At 43.6% G+C, this 24,865-nt stretch overlaps 1 protein-coding gene across 4 annotated transcripts in view; it reads right to left on the reverse strand.

Moving 5' to 3' along the window:
• PTPRG (protein tyrosine phosphatase receptor type G) overlaps positions 1 to 24,865 on the reverse strand; it is a 640,445-nt gene that overhangs the window by 461,459 nt on the left and 154,121 nt on the right. For all 4 annotated transcript variants that reach the window (XM_084902696.1, XM_084902695.1, XM_084902698.1 and 1 more), the window contains exon 2: positions 14,906 to 15,010. In XM_084902696.1, coding sequence (XP_084758822.1) covers positions 14,906 to 15,010 — 105 coding nt within the window. The remainder of the gene's footprint in view (positions 1 to 14,905; positions 15,011 to 24,865) is intronic.

Genomic DNA, 24,865 nt, shown 5'->3' on the forward strand with positions numbered 1-24,865 from the left:
CTGGGATAACACATGTCAGAAGACTGTAAGTAACGTGTCAATACTTTTGATAAGATATTATCATTCCGATTTCAGAGAGTATTTCTGAGCCAGGCTTCTCAAACTCTCCGCTGGCCTACAATAGGTGTGTCAGGATAAATATATTAGATCTTGGCATCTTTAACCTTCAAAGTCACTGGCTATCACATGTAATGGAACTGTTTTCAAAAGCAAAAGAGGAAAACTGCCTACTGGGGGCAGGACCTACATGAACCTGTCTTCACATCTACAGGCGTCCAACAGGTCTTGGGACAGAGCAAACACACAACCACCGCCTGCTCTCCAGCGCTAAGAGCATGCGTGAATACACACGCATTTGCACCCTCACACAACGTTATTTTGATTTAATCCTTACCCAGAAAGAAGTGAAACCTGTGACCACTATCACAACATTTATATAACTCGTATCAAATATGAAGCGGCTAACACTTGACAGAAAGCTGGCTCATGATGACCCCGTAATCACCATCCACAGCTCTACTTTCTTCCCCACTCCCTTTGTTTGAAATGACCACTTAAGAAAGAGGGCTGTGCTCTGCCCCGCTTTCGAGTGGCTTGTCAGGGTTCACACCAGGTACCTGGATTCTCTCTGGCGCTGCCCTGGCTGGATCCACCATTCCAGAGAGTCCTTCATGGTTAGCAACACGAAGACAAATCTTACTTCAGAGCAGCCTCTGAGATCAAAGGGTGGGCCCGCGGAGTAACCAGCAGGGACCTCAACGATAAAACAGTAAGAAAAGCAACCTGGCCACCTCTTTCGTGGCTCACGCATCACCTGCACACACCCTGAGAGGCAGGCTGCTCACCACCACCAGAGATTCTGTGATTGCATGCACAGACACCTGGGATGGGCATGTAGCCGCACTGCCCCTTTCTCCTCTCCAATCTCCAGAGGGCTGGACACCATGCCTCTCCTTGACTCTGCAATACCTGAGCCACCCCGCGCACCACCGCCCGCAGTGGTCCTACCACGGGATGCTCGCTCAGTTAAGAATTCAGATCAATCGCCCATAGAAAGGTGGGACTCTCAAGGCATCACGGTGACCGAGTGCCAAAGCACCGAACTCTGCTGAGCCTCTGGCACAGGGTTTTCTCAGCCTTGACACTGACATTTGGAGTCAGGTGATTCTTTGCTGGGAGAACTGTTCTGTGCACTGGACGGAACAGGCCAGCACAACCCTGAATGCTCTAAAGAACCCCAAATCCATGGAGCTTTCCTATTCTATTTGCAATCGTGTTAGGCTTCTGAAATTAAACTTTCGTTTCAAACCTAATTTCTTTCCTATGACTTCTTGTATTATTATTAAGCCATGAGGTTGCTTAGCTGTTAATACCCGAAAAAGATAACCAGGCTGCAGGCACCACGGGCTGCTTATCCAAACGCCATTCCCCTGCTACTTCGGGGTAAGTCCTGATCGATCTAAGCCCATCGTGCTAATCCCATTTCTCCTGCCAGGGGCTGGGTGAAGCATGAACAGGAGATCCAGCTCCGGCCGGTGAAACAGAAGGGTTGATTGGCCCGAGGTAGGGGCCTCTGAGTAACATTTCTCTGGTTCTCAAACAGAGATACCGGAAAGGGAAGGGACACATTCTCTTCTTTCTCTGGGCATCACACGTCAGCACTGACTTCTGGAACTTCTGGAACTGCTGAAATATGACAGCCACAGGAAAGTGGCTCTCAGATGCAGCCTCCTGAGTAAGGGTGGAAACGCGGAAACAGGAATGTTCCTTAAAGAGGCAGAGGCGCAAAGGTGGTGCTGGAGGTGCCCCGCCTCTGGACGCCTCTGCAAAAGGATGCACTGCCCTCATGCTTAAGCCAGGAGGGCCCGGGAGGTCTCTTCCAGAAACAAAGCATGGGAACTGACACAAAAGCCAATGCTCACACTACAACAAGCTCCAGAAAATGACTTCGGGTGAATTTGGGGGGGAGAGGGAGTCAGGAGAGGGGATCCTGGTATTACTGTCAACAGGGAGTACTGTTATCACAAAGGGACACAAGCCCGGAGTCCTTCCTTCCGGCACAATTGGCCCCGAGAGTTGAAACATCCTTTTCACACCCCAGTGGATGGTGAGAGAAAGGGCAGTCTTTACCCAGAAGAAAATGTGGTAAGATAGCGCATTAGGAGGTGGTGTAAAAATATAAAAGCCACGGGGCCTTCAAAGGTGTCAAAATCACTCCCCGACAGGATAGTGTGGACTCCGTGGCTCACAGCTGCGAGGAGAAAATGCCTCCCATTATCACAGCGAGCCCAGAAGCAGAATCCCACTGCCAGCGGCTCCTCGCATTTTCGCAGCCGGCCTCGTGCAGGTTCATATTTCATCCTCCTGCTAAAACGGCTCAGGCGCCCAATCAATACCAAATGCAGTAATGGCGTGCCCGCCCCGCCGAAGGAAGAGCACGGGCCTCGCGCTTGGAACGCGGGGGAAGGGTGGGACAGAGAAAAACAGTTCCAGGAGGGAAAGAGGCCAGCAATAATTGGGGCAGAGCAGCGAAATGATGCCTTCGGGAGCAGCAAATCTCCATGCAACTTCGAGAAGGATCTTGTTTTCCTCCCAGACAATGGCCTCCAAACTGGAAGAATGTGGATCAGCAAAAACAGAACATCTGGACCAAGTGGCTTCCCAGGCCCAAGGATGATCTCAAGGTCAGCTAAACCCACCAAGTGGGCCACGGAGCACAGGACATGACCTGCAATACGGCCACTGCCCGCCCTTGTACTCTGCAAAATCCCCTCCATTGTGCTAAGCAGAGATAGTGTTTAAAACATTTAACAAGTCAGAGGCAACAACCACTAACAGTGGGTGGTGGCAGATGAGTTAGGGGCCACTGTTCCATCCTGGGGAGGTCCCACAGAGGAGGAGTAGCCAGGGAGGCGAGGTGAGGAAAGTCCGGGATTTAGGCCAGTGTCTACTTTGATGATTTGTAATAATCTGTACGGCTGTCGCAGAGATAGGACATATAATGAGCTACACTTTTTAAAATTAGGACACAGAAAAATTTCCTTAATTCTTAAGCCGTTCAAGGAAGCGCTTTGTATAGGATAACTGTGCCTCATGGAAAAATCCTTTCAATTCTTCTGAGGTGATCACTCCTCCAGGAGATGAAGATGTATTTGTCCACACTGGAACATAGCAGTACAAATGCGGAGGTAACTTTTTTTCTTTAAACTGACTCAGTTTTCATAAAATCTTAAACATATAATTAATTAATAAGAAGCTTCACACACTAAAATAGAAATTTGGCATGACTGCCAGATATGAAAGTTATCAAGAAACAATGAAACCACAAGAGCAAATTCGCCATCAATGAATGAATACTCTATCAGCTAAAGTCTCTGGGCAAGATTTATCTCCATTAAAAGAGATACTGGCAAGTGACAGGAGTATTACAGACCTATTGGCACTAAATTCGGAGTTTCTCCTTAATAAATATCTGTTTAGTCATTTCTGCAAGAAATGACTTTATTATGTTAAAGTCAAGTCCATAAAATCATATTCAATACTACGTTTGGGGAAAACATGAGTTATTATACATTATAGTATTATTAGTGAAAAGTAAAATTATCAGAAAGCATCTAATCAAGTTTCTACAGTTGCTAGAGAGAATCTCTAAAGAAGGCAAAGTTCTACATTTTGTACGTACCACTGCTTTGTTTTTTTAACCTAAACAAAGCAGTCAGTAAACAGGAACCTAGAGATGAGGTCAATATTTGCTTTGATATAACATAAATCCTGATATTCAGTAACCTATAAATTTAGTGGGTCTACAGAAGGCATACAGATGTATCTATGAGTATATATTTTTCATATTTTTGATGGAACTGAAACATTCTTTCCCTCTCCCCCCACAAAAAACCTAGTAGCAAAAGGTTTTAGTAGCCAAAGAGACGACCAAGAAGACACACTACCCTTAGCGCTGCTGACCTCAAACAGAGCCCCGGGAGAGTAACGGCTGGGAGATGGAGAGGGGGTTACCTTCAGGTCACCTGAAGCAGTGAGGACTAGCATCTCCTCTCTACGCTGCCCCCTGGCCTAAGAACACTCAGGGTGAGCTGACCACAAGGGGACCATATGAGACATCAACTTTTGTTAGGTACACGATTACACTTAACCTTGTGCACTGAATTCCCCTCTACATGTAAACAGAGAGGAAATTCAGTGCTTACACACTCAGTAGACACTTATTCCTGCTTTGTACACCATTACTGAAACTTCACAGTCCAGAACACAGCTCTCCCTTAGCTTGCATTGCTACCAAGCTCATCCCACCAAGAGAAGAGACAGGATGAGCTAGTGGTCGGCAAACTCATTAGTCAACAGAGCCAATATCAACAATACAAGGATTGAAATTTCTTTTGAGAGCCAAAAAACGACTTCTACGCATGGGCTACGAGTTTCAATCGCTCTGTACATGCGCACCCGCACGTGGTATTTTGTGGAAGAGCCACACTCAAGGCGCCAAAGAGCCACATGTGGCTCTCGAGCCGCAGTTTGCCGACCACTGGGATAAACAGTAAGAGTCCACACTCAACATTTTCAACGAAGGAAAGGCCAATCAAGTGTTACTGAACATGATACATACCAATGGCATTGCATTTGTCAAAACAAAACAAAAATTCCACATAACAGCTTAACGATAACCAAAGGGAAAGATAGAATGTTCCCGTTTCATCCAGTCAGAGTGGGTTTTATGAACGAATGAGAACGTTTTGTTGGGTTAGAAAGGAAGATGAATAGCCTCTAATTAAGTCAAAAAGCACATGCAAATCATGCTCTCCAATTGTCAGGCATGTATGAGGCCGGTGCATTTTCCTTCGAAACCTTTAAATTAATCATGCCCCTCCACCAACCCACACTCCCTCAGCCACTGCCCCCAAGAAGATAGTTTCGAAGGAGAGAGAATCATCCTTCAAACTTTATGACCGGGGGAGGGAGGGAATGTTTCAGTTCCATCAAAAATATGAAAAATATATACTCATAGATACGTCTGCATGCCTTCTGTAGACCCACTAAATTTATAGGTTACTGAATATTAGGATTTATGTTATATCAAAGCAAATATTGACCTCATATCTGCCCAGGTCCCTGTTTACTGACTGCTTTGTTCAATAAATCCTGCTGTTCATTTTCAAACTTAGTCAATAGCAGTTCATTAACTTCTGCATGGTTCATTTTATAAATTTTGAAATGCCAGGGAAAATGCTTTACCTCAAATAGTTTAGATACAGCCAATTACAGGAACAAAAAGGCTTTTGCTTTCCTTCTGGCTTTCTCTTCCCTCAAAATGGTTACAAAGAAAACTGCATGAATTCTATACAATTCAGCCATCTATTCAAAACTAAACAAAACAAAAAAAATATTTTAGAAAATATTGTTAAGATGCTGGCATAAGAAATTGAAATATTCTCTAAATAATTCTGATATTAAAGTATTTGGAAATATAAGGCAGCATCTCTCATTTCTCAATGAGAAACACAATGAACATTTGTGTAGAGGTTTCAGACTTTTAATCTCTCTTCATTGATGGATCTTCTCACCCCTATTATTTTATTATATCTACAGCTCAGCCTGTTTCACTTTGGTAGGTATTTAGTAAGCATTCCATTATAAGGATACACTGTATTTACCCAAGTATCTAGTGCTGGTTATTTAGGCTGTTGGCTATAAAACCACTTTGGGGCTGTGCACAAGAGTTTCTGAAAGACTGAGACCTAGAAGCAGAAATATTGGATCGATGACCATCGATATTTAACATTTTCTCAGACATTGAAGAGGAGTTCTCCAAAAAGGCTCCATCAATAAAGACGATGTGGTACAGATATACAATGAAATATTACTCAGCCCTAAAAAAGGATGAAATCTTGCCACTTGAGCAACACAGATAGCCCTCTAGGGTATTATGCTAAGTGACGTAAATCAGACAGAGAAAGACAAATACCGTATGATTTGGCTTATGTATAGAATCTTAAAAACATAATAAATAAACAAACAAAACAGAAAACAAACCCAGAGGTAGAATAATCTTCGGATGGTTGACAGATGGAGGCTTGGGGGGTAGATGGGTGAAAAAGGTGAAGGGGATTAAGAAGTATGAAGGGTCAGTAATAAAATGAGTCACAGAGATGTCAGGTACAGCATAGAGCACATGTGTCAAACACAAGGCCCGCGGGCCAAATCCAGCCTGCCAGGCCTTGCAATGTGGCCCGCACCGCGCTGTCATCACTGCACTCCACTGTCAGTTTATGACATTGTCAGTTTATGACTGTTCAGTAAACCATTCGACCCGCGATTTAGGCTGGATTTTAGATTTTGGCCCCTTCTCTGATTGAGTTCGACACCCCTAGTAGAGAATACGGTCAACAATGTCCTAATAACTGTGAATGGTGCCAGGTGGGGCCTGGGCTTACTGTGAAGCTCACTTCATAAGGTATATAAATGTCTAATCACTGAGCCAAATACCTGAAACTATTATACTGCTGTACATCAACTATAATTTAAAAATAATTTTTTTTAATCAAAAGTCTCCATCAACTCACTACCGTCAGAGCCAATTTTAAATCCTATCTCTTAGGCTTCCATTTACCCAAGTTTTAAATGTGCCATCATAGCAACAACTGAAATTGTTATCGCCGATATCCATTACTTGACAGCAACCCAGCGTTGAATACTATTCCGTCTTCCTTCCTAAGATGCTTTCTCAAAGGTCTCAAGGGCCCTAAGAAATGTACTGCTGTCCTCCTAGCACACACAATGGCATCCATTACCATCACAAACACTTGTGAAACCGTCTCCAGAGAGAAAATGCCAAAAAACATTAGAACACAGGCAGCCAGGATTAAAATGAAAGTTTTAAAGGAAAAAAAAAAAAAAAAAAAAAAAAAAAAAAAAAGACATCTCTAAGAGGTACAAATAATTTCTTTCAAACGGTGCATGGAAAGGAAAACAGACTCAGCCCAGTATTGAAAGATGCTCACGGTGCCCTAAGCATATGGCAACACATTTTTCTCTCCTATACATAAAGTCCTGATTCCTGTGTGACCATATGTGTTTGTTCTCACCCTCTCTATCCTCGTAATCACCGATCAAGTGTAAAGAAAAAAAGAATACCTACAGGAAAAAAAAACAGTTGTTCCACAATACGTCCTCTACCCGAGGCCCTCCTATTCCAAAACATTTAACCAACAACAGAGAATGCAAAGATTAATTACACACAAAGGTTCTGCGCAAAGAACATAAAGTTTAAAGGGTGTAAAATATATGAATAAAACATTACGCCACATCTTAATAGGACCAAGTCCAAATATTTTTTATCTGTATAAACCCCGCCACCATTCCTCACTCACTCGTTTTAAATGGAGAGCAATGCCACCTCCTGTCAACCTTGGGATCATTCTAGGCAATACATTCTGCTTCCTCTTCCGCGTACTAGTGGTAATGAATTCCCCTGAGCTCTTTCCTTTCATCTCTCAAATCCTTGACAAACAACCACATCATTTTTTATCCTATCCTCTTCCTCACTGACCGTTCCCAGAGCCTACCACCAATGGTTCCACTCAAACATAAAACCAACTTTGTTCACATCCACCATGAAACCCTCAACGATTCCCTATCATCCTCAGAAAGCTGTTCTGGGACACAAGCAGGATCCTATCAGGACCCTTCATGGTCCTACTCCAATTCTCTTTATTATTCTCTCTCTCTCCACCCTCCCCAATGCCCTCAGTCCCACTGAGCTGCTCCCAGGGCCCTGGTCACTGCCATCATTTCATGCCTCAAGGCCTCCCAGACCTTCCTACCTTTAGGGTCTGAGATCTGGCAGTAGCAATTCTGAATAACTATGCTGGATGAATAAGTAAATAACTACTGTTAATAAACTATAAATAGGCTAACAGGGAACTATAGAATCAAGGTAAAATGTAATTGTAAAAAACAAAGGGAAACTAATGAGCTGGGGAAAAGCCAAGGAAGCATGAAGGCGGGGAACCTTTGAACTGGGGCTTGGGAAGATGAATCCCAAGGCTGATTCATCCCCAACCGCGTGGTTCCATCAGATCAGAAGGTCTCTGTTGCAAAGGAAATGTCTCTGGGAAAATGATTCCCTTGAGACTTTGGAGAAGACATAGCAGGGGGAGGGGGCAAATACTACAATGTTAACACTAAACTTAGAGGTTCTATAGTGTCTTCCATGGTTCTAATGACAAAAGCAGGCTTCTGCAGGCATGTATATTTTGCTTTACCCTGTATAAACATTATTAAAAATAGGCATGGAAATGTTATTTTAGGAACTTAATTATATCTTAAGTTCACCAGAGGAGCTCATTACTTAAAAGGATCCTACAGCGAAACCTTTTGTGAATCGCCCACTAATTTATCTGAATTTCGTAGCAGGGTCCCCTGAGTGAGTTCCTAAGAACAGGCTCTGACATGAATCCATTTTTCCATCCATCCACTCATCCACTTGAAAAATATGTGTCAAATATGCACAAAATGAAATACGCTGGCACACAGTAGGAAAAAAAAAAATTATAAGCTCTACCCATCCTTGTCCCCACGGATCCCACATTTAGCTGGGGAAATGAGACGTACACCTATCCACACACATAACACAGGTGTGTGTTAGAAAGCCAGATGCTTATATGAATAGGGTAGTGCAGTGACATATAGTTAGGAGCCAACTGAGTAAGTACCTATTCCACTCCAGAACAGAGGCTAAGAATTATACCAGGTGATTACATGCATCACCTCTACCCTTCAAGGCCACCCTGCAAGGTCTGTCCTTTTATCTCCATTCTACAGCTGGGCAAGTCATCAAACCCCGGGGACAATGAGAAAGGACCTTGCATATATCTCCTCCCACAATTTCCTGGCCACAGCACGAATGCCTCCTACAATAATCCGCTTGACCTTCACCCAGCCAGCGTAACACCAGATGCTTCTTATAAGACATTTCGGTCATTGCATGTCTCAGTTTTGTATTCCTCTAACCATGAGAAGCGTTGCCCTTGTTTTGAATCACGAAGTCTTTCTACACAGAAGGAACAACAGATAGAACCTGCAGAGAACCAAATTGGATACGTAAAAAAAAAGGGGGGTGGGAGGAGAAACCACTGCCTGTTTTTCTCCCAAGGCTTTGAGGGGGAGGAGAGAGAACAGAGAGTTTTATGAAAATGCCTCAGATTTCCACTTGAACTTGGCCCAGATTTGTTTCTCATTTCCCTTTCCAACAATGATGACCTACCTAACATGTGTTCGTTTCTGTGTAATGACTACAGAAGTTCTGGGCAAACTCCAAAATGCATATGCTGTTATCACCTCAAGTAACACAGAAAAGTATCTATATGTTAGTTGAATAAAATTAATAGGAAAGAAACTGGTTTAATATTTCCATTAAGATACTCTTACTTGAACTATCCCCATCCCCACCCCCCACTTTTTTTAGAGTCATTCTTCATAAAATACATAAAAAGGTCATTCTCCTTCTTTCCCTATCTTGGCATAAAGAAAATAAATCCAAAGACATAAAGCAATCTTGAAATTACATTGCTATTATTATCAGTTAACAATAGTAATATCTTCCATTTATGTTCTGCTTCATGTTTCTGATGCATGGTATTTCCCCCCATTGAACTCAGATACTAAAACCCATGTTTTACAGCAGACAGATTAAGAACCAGAGAGATAACCAATCTTCAGATGATCACAACGGGACTAGACCATGCATCTCCGGGCTCCTCCAGCCCTCTCTGCTAAAACTGTGAGTGTTCACAATGGCACTGTTTATTTAATAAGCCTACAGAAGTGAAGGCTTTTGGCTCTTCAAATACAAATAGAATGATGCTACTTGGCTAGTTCTAAAGTGCAAAGTTACACTAACATGAATGAACTGCTGTTATGACAATATCCCAAAAGCAAGCCATACACAGCTTAAATACTTATAACTCTCCTCAAGTGACCAGGACAGAATGCCACTGGAATAACTCGATCAGCATCATTCACCAAACCCCCACAGGAAGGCGATCTAAGGAACAGGACACAGTAACCCAAGGGCCCAGAATGGCCAATACCCACTCTCCCTGCTCCATCTCCTCACCATCCCACTCCCTCATCCTTGTTCCTGCCAAGTCCTCTCCAAACAGGACCACCAGAATCACAATGAATGCCAACCTAGCCAAGGATATTCCAGCTCAAGGGGAAAATGTAGGACCTGAGGGGAGAAGAGGAAAAAAGATAGTATGTTCCAAATCTCTGCACACTTCTGTGTGAGCAGGCCTAACATCTGCTCCAAAACCCGGGCTGTATCAGCATGAGCAGAAGTTGGCAAGCTTTTTCTGTCAAGGACCAGATAATAATATTCTAAACTTTTTGGTCAAAGGTCTATGTGAGCTACTCAACTCCTCAGTTGTAGCCTGAAACCAGACACGGAAACTACACAAAAGAATAGGCATGGCTTATTGTGTTCCAATGAAACTTTACTCTCAGAAATAGGAGGTGGTTTATAGTTTACCAACCAAGCCCTGAACTTGAAGGTAGTTTTCATAACCCTTATTCTCAAATCCTAAGTGGGAAATTCTGGTGAAATACAAATAATTGAATTTAGCTTGCTTAGCTCTCAGTACTACCTGGTGACCCCCACATACTGTCAATCACAGTTACCCACTGAGAGTTCCAATCACAACAATAAAAACGGTGGGAAACAGAGCACGAAGTAATATTAGGTACTTTATGCCAGGAATTTGTTAAATTTTCTGATTAAAGAAAGCACACTCTGCCCTGGCCGGCTTGACTCAATGGTTAGAAAGTGGGCCCCGTAATTGAAAGGTCCCGGGTTCAATTCTGGGTCAGGGCACGTACCTAAATTGCACGTGGCTCTCTCACATTGATGTTTCTCTCTCTCCTTTCTTCTCTTCCACTTTCTCTACAAATCAGTGGGAAAAAATATCCTCAGATGAGGATTAACAAAACAAAACAAAAGCACATTCTGACCTGGCTGGGAGTTATGCCCTGGACCTGGGAGTTAACCTAGAAATGTGGTCCCTTCTTATAGTGTCCTAGAGCTGCCTATCATCACAGGAAGATTAACAGCCTTGTTGTCAAAACAATGGAATCCTGCTCTTTGCAACCCCCAGCCAGCATTGCCTCTAACCTGTAATCATCATACCTATTCTTATTCCTTTTGCCTACTCCCCCATGCCTGGAATTCCTTTTGCATACTTCCTCCTGTAATCTTTGCCTTCTATCTAATACATGCAGCTGGCTGGGGAGGGGAGGAGAATGGGGGGTAGGTAGAGCATATTTTGGGGGTGACCTGCAGTCTGCAGTCTCCCATGTTGCTGGCTATAATGGAAAGTAAAATGCTCATATAGGATTCACCCTGTCTCTGCTTAATTGGCTCAAAGAGTAACAGGCAGCCTGGAGCCATTGCTTACCCACTTCCATAACATCTGTTTACTGTAGTTTCAAGGCCCTGAGCTGGCCCTGCCGGGGTAGCTCAGTTGGTTAAGAGTATTGTCCTGATATAGCAAGGATGTGGGTTCAATCTCCAGTCAGGGCACATACAGAAATTAACTAATGAGTGCATTAAAAAAAAAAAAAAAAAAAAAAAAAAAAATTGGAACAAATCAATTTTTCACTCTCTTTCTCTCTCTCTCTCTCTCTCTCTCTCTCTCTCTCTCTCTCTCTCATCAATAAATATTTTTAAAAATTTTAATAAAATAAAGGCCTTGGCCGAAACCGTTTTGGCTCAGTGGTAGAGCGTCGGTCTGCGGACTAAAAGGTCCCGGGTTCGATTCCAGTCAAGGGCATGTACGTTGGTTGCGGGCACATCCCCAGTGGGGGATGTGCAGGAGGCGGCTGGTCAATGTTTCTCTCTCATCGACGTTTCTGGCTCTCTATCTCTCTCCCTTCCTCTCTGTAAAAAAATCAATAAAATATATTTTTAAAAAAATAAAAAATAAAATAAAATAAAATAAAGGCCTCAGTCTGATGTGCCAAAAGTAATAAACAACTCTTTCTCCTTCCTGCCCTTTTTTTCATCCAAGTGCCATTTGCTAAGGAATGTCTTTGATGGACCTCAAGTCTTCTGGACATGAGAGCCAATATTCCACCACTTTAGTGTGAGGGGAAGCAGAATTTGCTCCCCCAAAATATGTCTTTGGGGATACTGACTACTTTAAGGTGGGTATTTTTTAAGAAACATAGGACAGGAAAAACCTTTGACCTTCCCCATGCAAAAAAGATACTATCATAGATAACTGCAGTTTAATATGAAGCAGACGGTATAGACAGGGAGGAGCCTCACAAGGCCTGTGGGAGCAAAGTCCTCCCTGTGCCCCTTGTTTCAAATGGCCCAACAGACATGTGTTTACTAAATATTAACTCTTTTCAACTCCTTATTGACCACTGAACATACCTGGCAGGAGTGGTTTCTATTTTTTTAAATGGTTGATGGGAAAAATAATTAATAAGATGTATACTGGGAGAATGAGTAGGAGCTGGGAAGAGGAGGGGGTAAAGGAGGGGAAATGGGACATACCGATAATACTATCAACAGTAGAAAATATATTTAAAAAGAAAAAGAAGTATAATATTTCCTGACACATGGAAATTAAATAGAATTAAAATTTCAGTGTTCATAAATATAATTATACTGGAACACAGCCAGTTTTTCCACATTACCTACGGGTACTTTTGCATTAAAATGGCAGAACCAAGTGGTTGCAATAAACACAACACACCTGGCAAAGCCTAAGATATTCACTATCTGCATCTTTCCAGAAAAGCATGAAATCCCTGAGGTTGAACTATTTGACTTCCCATCAGTAGAGGACGTTCCCAATCCAAACAAGGCACTCCAGAAATACAAAATGGAGACACATTAAGTCCACCAGATCCCACAATGACACCGTCCGAGAGAGATCATACACTGTGTCCACTCCTAACTAAGCAATGAGGAGAGCTTAAGCCTTGCATTCCTTCACTCCATTTTCAACTGGGGATGCAGATGGGATGTAACTTCCAGCTCTTGACTAGCACCATTAGTATCCCAGATTGATGAACCGTAAATAGCAGGCCACTTTTTGCTGCTTCTTCACTGAGCTGCAGCCACAGAGTACAAAAAGATAAATTTTCTTTGGGTTTCTTGGCAAGGAGCTCTCTCTATATATGTGATTTTGGCTTTTGTCTCCAAATTTCCTTCATTTATCAAAAATGTTGACAAAAAGGCTCTAATTAGATCATTCTAATCACAAGAAACTGGGTGTGATGGAAGACTTCAGAATCACTATCTGTTCTTTGCAAAACAAAACAGATAGGCTATTCTCCCTGTAGGGGCAGGAGATTTATCAAGAGACAAAAGGATGCAAAAAGCCAATAGATAAGGTGTAATTAAAGATCAGGCCTATAAATTTTACACTGACAGAGATTTAAGAGGATTTGCAGGTAGAAATTCAGGATTTAAAACCTGAGTATCATTATGAAAATAATACCATTCAGTTCTGTAGGCAACCACATTCTATAATATACAGGTTTATTATTAAGACTAATACTCTGTGCCTTCCAGCCCTTTCATACAAAGAATTTAAATTACTCAGTGCCAAAGAAATTTCCAAAGTGGCCTATTTTCTTCAAGTATTCCTCCTTAATTAGCTACATGTTCCATGTATTGAGCATTTAAATATGTGTTAGAAACAGCAATCACCTATCATATCTCTGTTAGTTGTTAGAGGCATTAATTTAGAAAGGTTTGTGTATTCTTATAGGTTTTCATCCCCCTGGCCATAATGTAATAAAATCACTTCCAATGGAATATTCAAGATGGTTATAACACAGGGTGAGGTAAAAGTAGGTCTATAGTTGTTTGTACAGGACATACTACAATCCTATCCTATATAATAAAAGCCTAATATGCAAATCAACCAAACAGCCCCATCGGTGGGGTGGGGGCCAGTGAGCAGGCTACGCCAGGCCATCCAAGGCCGGTACCAGCAGGAAGATGGAGAAGACAGCTATCAGAGGGGCAGCAGAGACCAGTGAAGGCAGAGGGGTGATAGAGGGTGGGGTTTAGGGGGGAGAGGGGGACATACCAGCTACTGCTCTTCCCCGATTGGCCCGCCAGTAGCCTCCCACAGAGGAAGGCCAGACTGACGGCTTAGGCCTGCTCCCATCAGTCATACATCCCCTGAGGGCTCCCAGATTGGGAGAGGGCACAGGACAGGCTGAGGGATGGCCCCAACCCCAAGTGCTAGAATTTTCGTGCACAGGGCCTCTAGCAATTAATAAAGAATAAACTGTGTTTTTGTGCGTTCACAACTGTAGACCTAGTTTTGCCTGCCCTGTAGTGCTCTCTTCACTGGCTCAAAGGCCAAAATGAAAAAGAAAAGGAAAAGGAACTGCAGAATACAATATAGCAGAGAGGGCTGAAGTCTATTCAACTAAGATCTGTCTCGAAACTAAAGTTGCATCTCTTGGATCATTAAAGCATAGATGCTCATTTTGATATGCGATGCTCTATAATATTCAGCAGACAGTTAGCAGCTCCAGACTAGCCTCTGGAATCCTAGCCACTGGGCAGTCAGAAAAGGAAAGGCTGCGTCTTTGGGGAAATGACAAGTTTGGCACAGTAACTCGTTAACAAGGGAAGTTCAGGAAATAAATTCGGGTGAAACAGATTGAGAACACGGGCGGGAAGGATCATCTAAGGCACCTTTATAACCTCGAGGCAAAACAGGCTGGACTATGTGAACTTCCAGCGAATCACAAAAGGAATGAACAGACAGAAGTCTGGCACGAAGGCGATTCCAAGGGAACCTTCCGGTGTGTGTAAGGAGAAGCCACTGGCCTGGGAGACCCCCTCAGCACAGGCACTTACCCGAGTAGGCCCAGTAGGGGTCCCCCGAGGCCTTGCGCCTACGGATCTGCGAGGAGCTGCTGTGCCTGCTGTCCTGAAGGGAGCCCACGTAGCCTTCGGTCAGTGCTAGAAGGAAGACAGGAGAGCCACAGTGAGACGAAGGCAGCACCCCTGAGCCCGGGAAGGTGTCACAGGCACACCAGTGAGTGACTTCTTGGAAGCACAAGCCTTGGAATAACGAATAGAACTATTGGTTTTACAGAAAAACAGCTACGGGAGACTCTAGAGACATTGCCATGGTGACTATTCATATTCATCACAGCTTACAACAAGCCAAGAAGCTCAATGCACTGGGCACTTTATATACATTATCTCCGTTAGTCTGTGAGGCAGTCACACTGGGTCTCAGAGCAGTTCTTTAAGGTGCTCAAGGTCGTACGACTGGAAGACCTGGAGCTGCTATGTGGTGGGTGCAAAGGGCCTGTAGCCTCAGTTGACCTTCAGAGAACAAGGGTCACTCCTTCACTTTCACAGATGAGGAGAGGCTCAGAGCCCAGGTCACGGAGGGTAAGTGTGCAGCAGGCCATGGACCCGAACTTAAGCGCCTACATCCAAGCCAGGGCTGCTGCCACCCACAGGCAGCACAGCCTGAGCCTCGGAGGCTCCCAAGAGAGTGGCAGACTTCCAAGTCCTTTGGACCCCAGGAAGTCAGTCACCTATTGTACCTGAGAATAGAAATCTAAAACCCTCCTAGGACAACAGAAAAACACTGGCCAGGTGGCTCCGTTGGCTGGGGCATCATCCTGTACACCAAAAAGTTGCAGGTTCGAATCCCAGTCAGGGCACCTACCTAGGTTGTGGGTTCAGTCCCTGGTTAGGGTGTGTATGAGAAGCAACCGATCCATGTTTCTCTCACATCAGTTTTTCTCTCCCTCTCTCCCTAAAAAACCAACAAAACTATTCGCAGGTGACGATTAAAAAAAAAAAAAAGAAACACTGCTTAATGATGTATTTTTTGAAAATTCAAACTGAATCCGATCTTCAACCCCATGGTGGAGGCTTCCATCTGCCAGCTCTTGTGCTCAAACCCCCCCTCCCCCCATCCCATCATGGATGCAAATCGCTTTTGTTGTGAGCCACACCTGAGTGCACCGAGGTGTACAAAGACAAACATCACAGGTGCCCAAAATCCAAAATGAAATGGAATTACACATCAAACAATACATCCCAGCTGTCTGTGTTAACGTTTAAATGCATCCAAACAAAATCGAATGTGCTTTTAAAAAGCAAAGAAAGCGGTTAGGGGAATCGTACAGTCAATTAAAAATTAGGATGGCACCAGGAAAGCATAATACATTTTCTATCCCAAATTAGTCAAAGGAATAATAATAATAATAATCTCACCAGGATGGCATTAGCAATGCAGATGCTGAGACAGCTGTGAAGTAAATGAGGAAACATATAAAATATGTTTACATGTCAATTGCAAACACCGGCTTTAATGCTTACACAAAGAACAAAGATATTCCAGCAAGATGAACCCTTCTGAGGGAAAGAAGAATCTTTGAAAATCCGGAAACACATAGAAAAAGCAAAAATGGTGTCGTGTATGCTTGCTCATTGGTCCTGAAGGACAGAGTAAAAATCGAAGTCCCTTTTCATTTTTAAAGTGTGCTGAAGCTTCAGGTACCATCTACTCCAGCCTAGTTTGTGCAGATGAGCCATATAAAGCCCCAGGAAGTTGATCATTCTAAGCTTCTAGGGATCAAAATTAAATCTCTCACTTCCTAGTCTACTTTTTGTCCATATGCTAACGCACACCAAGCGAATAACTGCTAATTGTCCATGTATTTGGGAAGCTTTTTAAATGTATCTCTTTGCTGTGTATCTTAGAGCTAGTTAGTGCACTCTGACTATCCCCAAATAATTCTTCCTCTCAGTGTCAGGACAATGAGTGAGAGTGTCTTGACCTTGGGAGGAATCCCTGTGGCTTCCCTAGGACATGTGATTGAGCCTCAGTTTCCTCATCTGTAACATAGAGCGAAAAAATCCAACCCCATAGGATAGTTATTTAGAAATACAAGCTGTTGTGAGCAGAGCACCTACCTGAGCTTTTAAATGGCGGGTAACACAGTGGCAATGTGTGGCTGTCACTGTTTTTGAAACCACCATAGCCCCAACTTCCTTAGCCAGAGTCAGACATTGGGGAGGCTTTCCCCCTGACCTCTCCTGTCTCCCTGCCAGCTGTGTACGTGCGCGTGTGTGCGGAATGGGGGAAGACAACAGAATGACACTACTTTGGCTTAAGCCAGTCAGACCACGTCCTTGGCTCCCAACAATGTGTTTAGCAATGGGGACATCCACCACCAATCAGAGAGATTCTCCTCTCTTCCTGATCTCTGATGGCATGAGCTGGAAGCTGGTGGGGGGGGGGGGGGGGGGAGGGGAGGTGGAGATCCAGCAAGGGGTCAGCAGAGGAACTCAATGATGGAGCCAAGCCAGAGGAAGCAAAATCTGTGGATGATTTCTGTTGCCAAATTTTCAGCCAGGGACAAAGCCAATTTAAAACCAACCCCATGGAAGCCTTAAATCTGCATGAACCAACTACCTGCCAAAGTTTACTTTTCTGTCTCATATGCAAAAGGTCCCCAAATGATATAAATTGTGAGCTGATGACCTTCGAACAAGGCATTCAACTCCTGATCACCAAGTTCTCCATCCGTAAAGGCCACTGTGGCTCTCAACTCTGGGTGCTTTAATAATAATAACAACAACAATAATCCTATATAATAAAGAGCTAATTAGACCGATGGCAGAACGACCTTCCTGCGTTACCTTTCAGAATGACCAGTGGGTGGGGGGTGGGCTGCAAGAGCCTACTCTTGCACGAATTTCATGCATTGGGCCTCTAGTAACAATGATAATAAAGAACCCTATACCCTGGACCCTACCTGCAGACATCAGTATTTTTTTAAGTTATTTAGAGATAAGAAGCACAAACCTCCCTGGATAAGTCAGATCCAGGGTCCTGTTCATGCTCAGCTTCTACCCTGCAACCTGTAACTTCACAGTTACACCAACACGAGTAAAGAGCTGGCCAGGCAGAAAAGAACAACACGCTGCGGAAATCACCGGGTGTGGTGTTAACCTCAGAACTTGGACCAACAAACCTGAAGGAGCCAGAGTTCTAGCCAGGAAACTGACAAACAAACGAACCAGGTATTACATAAAGGGAATGAGCTTTAACCTCAAGGATATTAACTCCTGTCCCTTTTACAGGAGATGATCTCTAGTATCACAGTCTCTACAGCCAGTCCTTTTTTCTTTTCCTTTTTTTTCTTTTTCTTTTTGTCTGCAAAGGAGATGCTCTGCATTTCCCGGAACCTTGGAGAATGTCAGGCTGGGGCAGAGTAGGATGCAGGCAGCGAGCCTGTCTCTCATCTGTGTGGCTTCCACACTGGCAGCTGCATTACCCATCGTGCTGGACAGCAGAGACAGGGCCAGAGCTGCATCAGGTAAGCGCACCAACCTGCCAGCCCCGAGTAGCAGACCCTGATGCCAAAAGTTCTTACCTGGACTAGACAGAGGCCGTAGGTTTGAGGCTCCACTACTGGCCGGCTCCCCCGACCCACTAAGATATTATCGTAAAAGCCAAACTATAAAGATCTGTTTCATCCAAGAATCAAGGGGGTTACATATCAGGAGGGCTCCCCTGACTCCGCAAATCAATGCACCCATGTCCCCAAGGGCAGACCCCTTCCCAGCCGTCGGCACACATCCACTGGTGTGAGCAGGGGAACCGCCTGTGTACGGGTAGTTCAACTCGGAACGGAAGTCAGCGGTGTGGCTTTGCTGTGTACAGGCCAAAGAACAAGCCGGGACAGAGCCATCTGGAGGAAGGTGGGTCCCCCTGTCTTCATCTCACTCCCAGAGTCCGGAGGTAGGATGCGGGGTCAGAATGGGCAGGAAGCCTGGCTGGAGTAGCTCAGGTGGTTGAGCATCATCCTGTGCACCAAAAGGTTACAGGTTCAATCCCCAGTCAGGGCCGGTAAGGAAGGCAACCAATTGATAATTGTTGATAACTGATGTTTCTCTCTCACACTGATATCTCTCTCCCTCTCTCTCCCTCTCTCTCTCTCTCTCTCTCTCTCTCTCTCTCTCTCTCTCTCTCTCTCTCTCTCTCTCTCTCTCTCTCTCTTCCCCCCCCCCCCCCGCCCCCGGCCAAAAAAGCCTGCTTCTGAAGAGCATGATGCCCGGCCTCTGAGCTCCCTAGAGATTAGGAACTCACAAACTACCACCCATGGTGAAACCTTGCAGACAACAGCTATTCAATTGCGAGTGACGACATAAATAAATACATGAAAGGTGGGGAGGGTGGTGGCTGTGTGTTGGGGGTAAGATTATGTGTGTCTGTGTGTATATGCTGTGTTTCTATAAAGCACAAGCAGAAACACCGCTTTCTCCTCCAGTCTCACTTTCTAGACACTGCCCCTCTCAGAAACAACAAACATCTACAAGAGAAGCGGGAAGGAATGAGCACAGGACTCAAAGCAGTCCTTTGGGGCGGCAGCTCTGACATGAAGAGGGTGGAGGGGACTTTACCCCTGACGGGTACACTATCGATAGAGATGACTATATTTAGAGTTCCCTGTCGTTTCCTCTCTGTCAGTGAAGTGTGCTTGCTTTTTCCCTGAATAAGAACATAATCGCAGACTACTGGCACTTCCATTTAAATCCAAACAAACTCTAAGTTCCCAAATGTATGCTAATCGCATAACAAAGTTTTTCTTTTAAAAAAAACTTTTTTAGATTATTATTTGAACATCAGTCAAAAAGACACATCTACTATCTGAAAGCACTTAATGCTTTACTGGCAAGGAGCGGCGATTTGCAGAGAGACACAATCCGTGGTTCCCAAGATACAGACTCAGCACACCAAACCCCATCAATTTTAATGCTCTCTGTATCTCCCAAACTCCAACAGCCAACCAACAGCGGCATGGCGATGATAGGTATGGTGAGGCCATGAATCATGCTATTGATTTTCAATATCTTCCCTGCAGAAAATTAAATTATGCAAATGCATGCCTTTACGGGTCCTTACCTTAATGTAAAATTGCATCCCTGTTTATGTCAGCAACTTAATTACACAATTAGAAATGGAGAATGCTTATGAAAAGATGTAGCTTCATTCTTCAGGACAGACAATAGGTGTAAATCTGCCCTTAATTATCGTGTGTCTAACAAGGAGGAGGAGCCGCCATTACACAAACTACCGGGTTCTACAGCACCAAGCCCCCCACGGGAGCTGAAGCTGTCCGTCAGCAGAAAGCACAGAGGGGATCTAAGTGGGGTCACAGTGATGTGACAAGGACAGGGGCAGAGGCCGTCCAGGCCTGGACACTGAGGGGGACTCCTGCTCAAAGAGGTGCTGTCTGGTGTGAGTTTAACCAGCATGCACACACACATGTTCACACACCCACATGTTGACTAACCTGGGCCTGAGGAATAGCAAGCGAGGGCGGCCTTCCAAGGTCTGGATACTATAATCATAAAATGAGTTTAGAAAGGAAAACCCCAGCAACTCCAGGACTATCAGGGTCTCTCAGTTCTGACAGGTGACAGGGTGACAGTGGAGATCACAAACCCAGAGCGTGAAGCAGCCACTGCTGCTCAGTCTCACTCAGCAGGAGGCCTCCGGTCCCTGTGCAGGGAGCTAAGCCAGCGGCGGGGATTTTCGTCAGGGAGTTTTCATCCCCTCTGCCACCACCTCTGAGAACTTCTACCGAGCGCCCCTCATTTCCTTCCTGGAGCAAAGACAAAAAAGTTTCCAGATCCAAAGTCTCAATTCTCTCCTACAAAAATATCCTGAGTTACATCCACAAAAGATGTCAATGAGACTGATTCCTAAGGGCATGACTTCATCTCCCAGAGCACTGGACACAGTTTCCAAGGAGAAATGTTTTTATGCTGGCAATATAAAAGCAGATGTGTATTCCATCTGCCGCCAGCGTGATCCTCGGGAGGGTTCTCTCTGTAACCCTTTCTCTGGGTTTCACAGAAATGTGGACCTGGGGGAGTCGGGGGCAAGAGTTTCCCAGGGTGGTAACGCATGTGTGTCAATGAGCACACTGAACACTCTTCATGCAAAGACACCAGCTCCTCTAGAAGCACCACATTAGATAACGTTCCTGATAGAAATGGCTTTTCGGTTTAACTGTCAGAGACAAGGGTCCCCGAATCTACGTGGGGTAAAAATAAACATTTTTCGCCCACAATTCCAAATGTAGAAATTGAAACTGCAGAGTGGAACTAATGTCTTATTGCTTTTATCAAAGGTGGGCTATTTACATATATGCACTTGTGCACCTGAAAACGAACGGAAGCCTGAGGTGCCCACCAAGAAAGGAAGAAAGACATGGTCCCTACAAGCATGTCAATGCAACCACCGCATTCCTCCACCTGAGGTGGCATCTCGCCATGTTGAACCGACAATGCCCATTGATCCCAGCTGTGCCATGACCTCCCCCCGAGTGAAGTGATTAGATGGCAGAGGTTAGGTAGAGGTGAAACCAGTAAGTTTGAGACGAGAACAGCAGGAAGTTCCATCCACAACCTGGTCACACATCTGATACTCAAATCAAAACAGTGTAGTGGCCCTAGAAAGTATTTCCGCTTTCACCTTGCATGTCCAATCCTAGGTCATTCCAAAGGACTTAGACGCCTGGGAGAACTGGCCAGCTCCCATTCAAAATTGAAAACCTCAAAACTAAGACATCCTGGTTCCCTGGTGCCGGAATGGAAATTACGTCGGACGATGGACGGATGGTTCCCACACAGGGTCCTAGGTCACTACCAGAGCCACTGCCAGAAACCTGCCCGTGAAAAGCAGCCAGAGCACCGCTGCTTTCAAATCCAGAGGGGCGGGCACCGGGAAGCAGGCTTTTTGTCTCTATTATAACAGCACATACAACAAACTAATTAAAGATCCCTCAAGGATGGCGAAATCGCTACCAAGCATAATTTTCTCCACATTTTGAAGAGCATTTAAGAACATTAAAACCACACAATAGCCGAAAATGAATAAATCTTTATCTTTTTTTTTTGTGCCTACAATGAGCAAAAGTATCAAATTATAGTCAAAGTAATTCAATATTCCAATCAGCCCCTCGTCTCCTTTGTGCCTGGCTTTCAATTAATTGTAGTAAAACGTGCTTAGGGTCCCTCCCCCAAAAAAAGCAGAATCAAAAGGTTTGTTCCTTTGTTACCACTTCATTTACAAATAGTCCCTCAGATATTTGTGATACTGAACTGACCTCAGATATAATCGATTATATTACAGTAAATTGCCTATTTTATCACATTCAAAGGTACTTATTGTCCCAACTACAAAAATATATTTTTTCATCCTCTGAAGGGATAAAGAGACCTCACACAGAGCCATGACTCTTTCAAGTAAAACAGGTAATTGACACTTCAAGGGAACGGAAAGCACACGCAGGGTAGGATCCTAATGGGCAAAGAACACACAACGGCTTGTAAAAAGGACTTAGGTCAGGGGGAGGCACAAAATACTGTAATTTTCTCCTTGCTATTGTCCTCTAAAGGACTGATTCCAAAAGGTGGAAGCCATTTTTTTTTTTTTTTTTAATCAGACAAGATGAAAAGGGACAAAAACTAGAGCCATGCCTCCACAATGTTAACTACATCACAGTTTTAACATTCAGAAACGAAAATACATGTTTCCCAACAGGTCCAAGAAAAGGTACACTAGAAAGCGGATTTATAAGGGAGCTCAGAGGCACCCTCCTAAAAAAGAATTATATGTCTGACTTCAAATATTTTATAACATCCGGTAGAAATAAATCAACCAAGTTTTCCAATCCATTTTAATACTGTTTGGTTTTCAAAGGATCCTATCTCTCGATTTTACAAAATTCCTGCAAAAATGAGGATTAGTCATGGGGAGTATTCTGCTAATGTCGACTGTCACAAAGTCTTACTTTCAATCTGACAATTGCACCATTTGATCTTTAATAATCAACTGAACTGACAAATACAGATCATACGGGTCCCCGGCTGCATTCTGATGGCTACCAGGCTCAACACAGCCATTAGCCCAGTTCTGTTTCACCCACTGTACACGTCTGCATGTGTGTTTCATTAATTGCCAACATGGAAAAATCCAGGCGGGAGCTCCAATATCTGTATTTTTTTTAAATAGGAGTTGTACTTTGTTCCCAAATAGCACCAAGATGCCAGGTGAATAATGACTAGCTTTTTAGAGAAGAATCATGGCCCTACCCATTCACATTTGATCCTTTTTATTTCCTGTCTAGTCCTTATGGCCATCTAAGTTTGCCACCCATGGCCTGGTTCAATAATAAATTGCTTACTAAATCAAGTATTGCCTATGAGGTAGGCACTATTAACATATCATCAATACAAAGGCTCATATAATTCTCCCAATAATCTTGTGGGTTAGGTACAATTATTCAGAAATGGTGTATAACCTGCCCAAGAATACACAGGCAGAACCATGAATATTACTCTCAAACCTATAAAACTGACACCATAGTAAAACTATTCTTCATGAACTTCAATTTTAGGAATTATAAAAATACCCGAGTTAACAGCTACTCCACCTGCTCTAAAGTAACCATCACAAGTGAAAACCAGTTTGTACGTAGGACTCAGAAAACTAATCACATAACAAATTGAAGTCTACTCTTCCCAACACTATTGGCAATTGTCTAATATAAACCCATGTTATAAGAGGGTTTATATTAGACAATTGCTTTCTGTTAGGACAGAAAACTGGAGAGCAATTTGTCTAACATGATGTGGAGAACACCCAATTACAATGATACAAACATTGGTTATTGTCTATAAAAAAGGAAGTAACTTCAAGACAAAATATTAACTTACAACTGGAGTTAGAGAAACAACATGACACATTGATTAATAAATTCTCTGTGTCTTCTCTTTAAGGTTTGTAATCGTGACTGCCCAATAAATTTTTATACCTGAGAAATAAAGACTAGGCTTTATAACTTGGGCTTCTTATACTACAGTTTAGACATTCACATACACATACCTAGTCCCTGTGAAATAATGCATAAAAATATTTAATAAAATGGGTATTTTTTTTTTTACAGAACCAAAAGAAATGGACCCATAAAAACCCTACTTAAACTTTGTTGGGTGCCCATTTTAAAACCATGGCGCATCTAACAACCCCAGCACTGAGCACAGGATTCACGTTTCAGAACCCGGATGTAGTGAGCATCTTGGTGACAAAAATACTCACCAAGATAATTCCCAATCCATAGCCACAAGCTGTATGCCCTGGTTTGGGGTCACATACAAAGAGCACTCCAACCATCACATCCCTTCCTTGGCTCAAAATACCAAGCACAACTATGGATAGAAGAGCTAAGTGGCTTAGAGAACCCATAAACTTGAGACTTCTAGGACCGGGTAGGGACACTACTGTGAGGGGTGACATGAGTGGAGCCACGTTACAATAGAGTCGGAGGAGCCATCTCAGAGGGACTGCCCTGCTCGCCTTGTTTTCTTTACCTTCCTAACTGGACCAAACCACCACCCCTCCCAGGCAGTAAAAATGACAACATAGTGTCTGTAGAACAGTGGACTTTGCTGATGACCAAATTGTTGTTAACCAATCAATGAAGTACAGTGTAACCTTTGGAATCTCAAGGCAGATCTATCCTTAATTCATCTAGTACCAAAGAACTCTTTAAATATATACATATATATATATATATATATATATATATATATATATGTGTGTGTGTGTGTGTGTGTGTGTGTGTGTGTGTGTGTGTATTTATTTCAGAGAGGAAAAGAGAGGGAAAACAAGATAGAAATATCGATGATGAAAGAGAATCATTGATTGGCTGCCTCTTGCACACCTCCTACTGGGGGTGGATCTAGCAACCCGGGCATGTGCCCTTGACT

This window comes from Pipistrellus hanaki (genome assembly GCF_964339955.1).
Source record: "Pipistrellus hanaki genome assembly, chromosome: 13".
Lineage (NCBI taxonomy): Eukaryota > Metazoa > Chordata > Mammalia > Chiroptera > Vespertilionidae > Pipistrellus > Pipistrellus hanaki.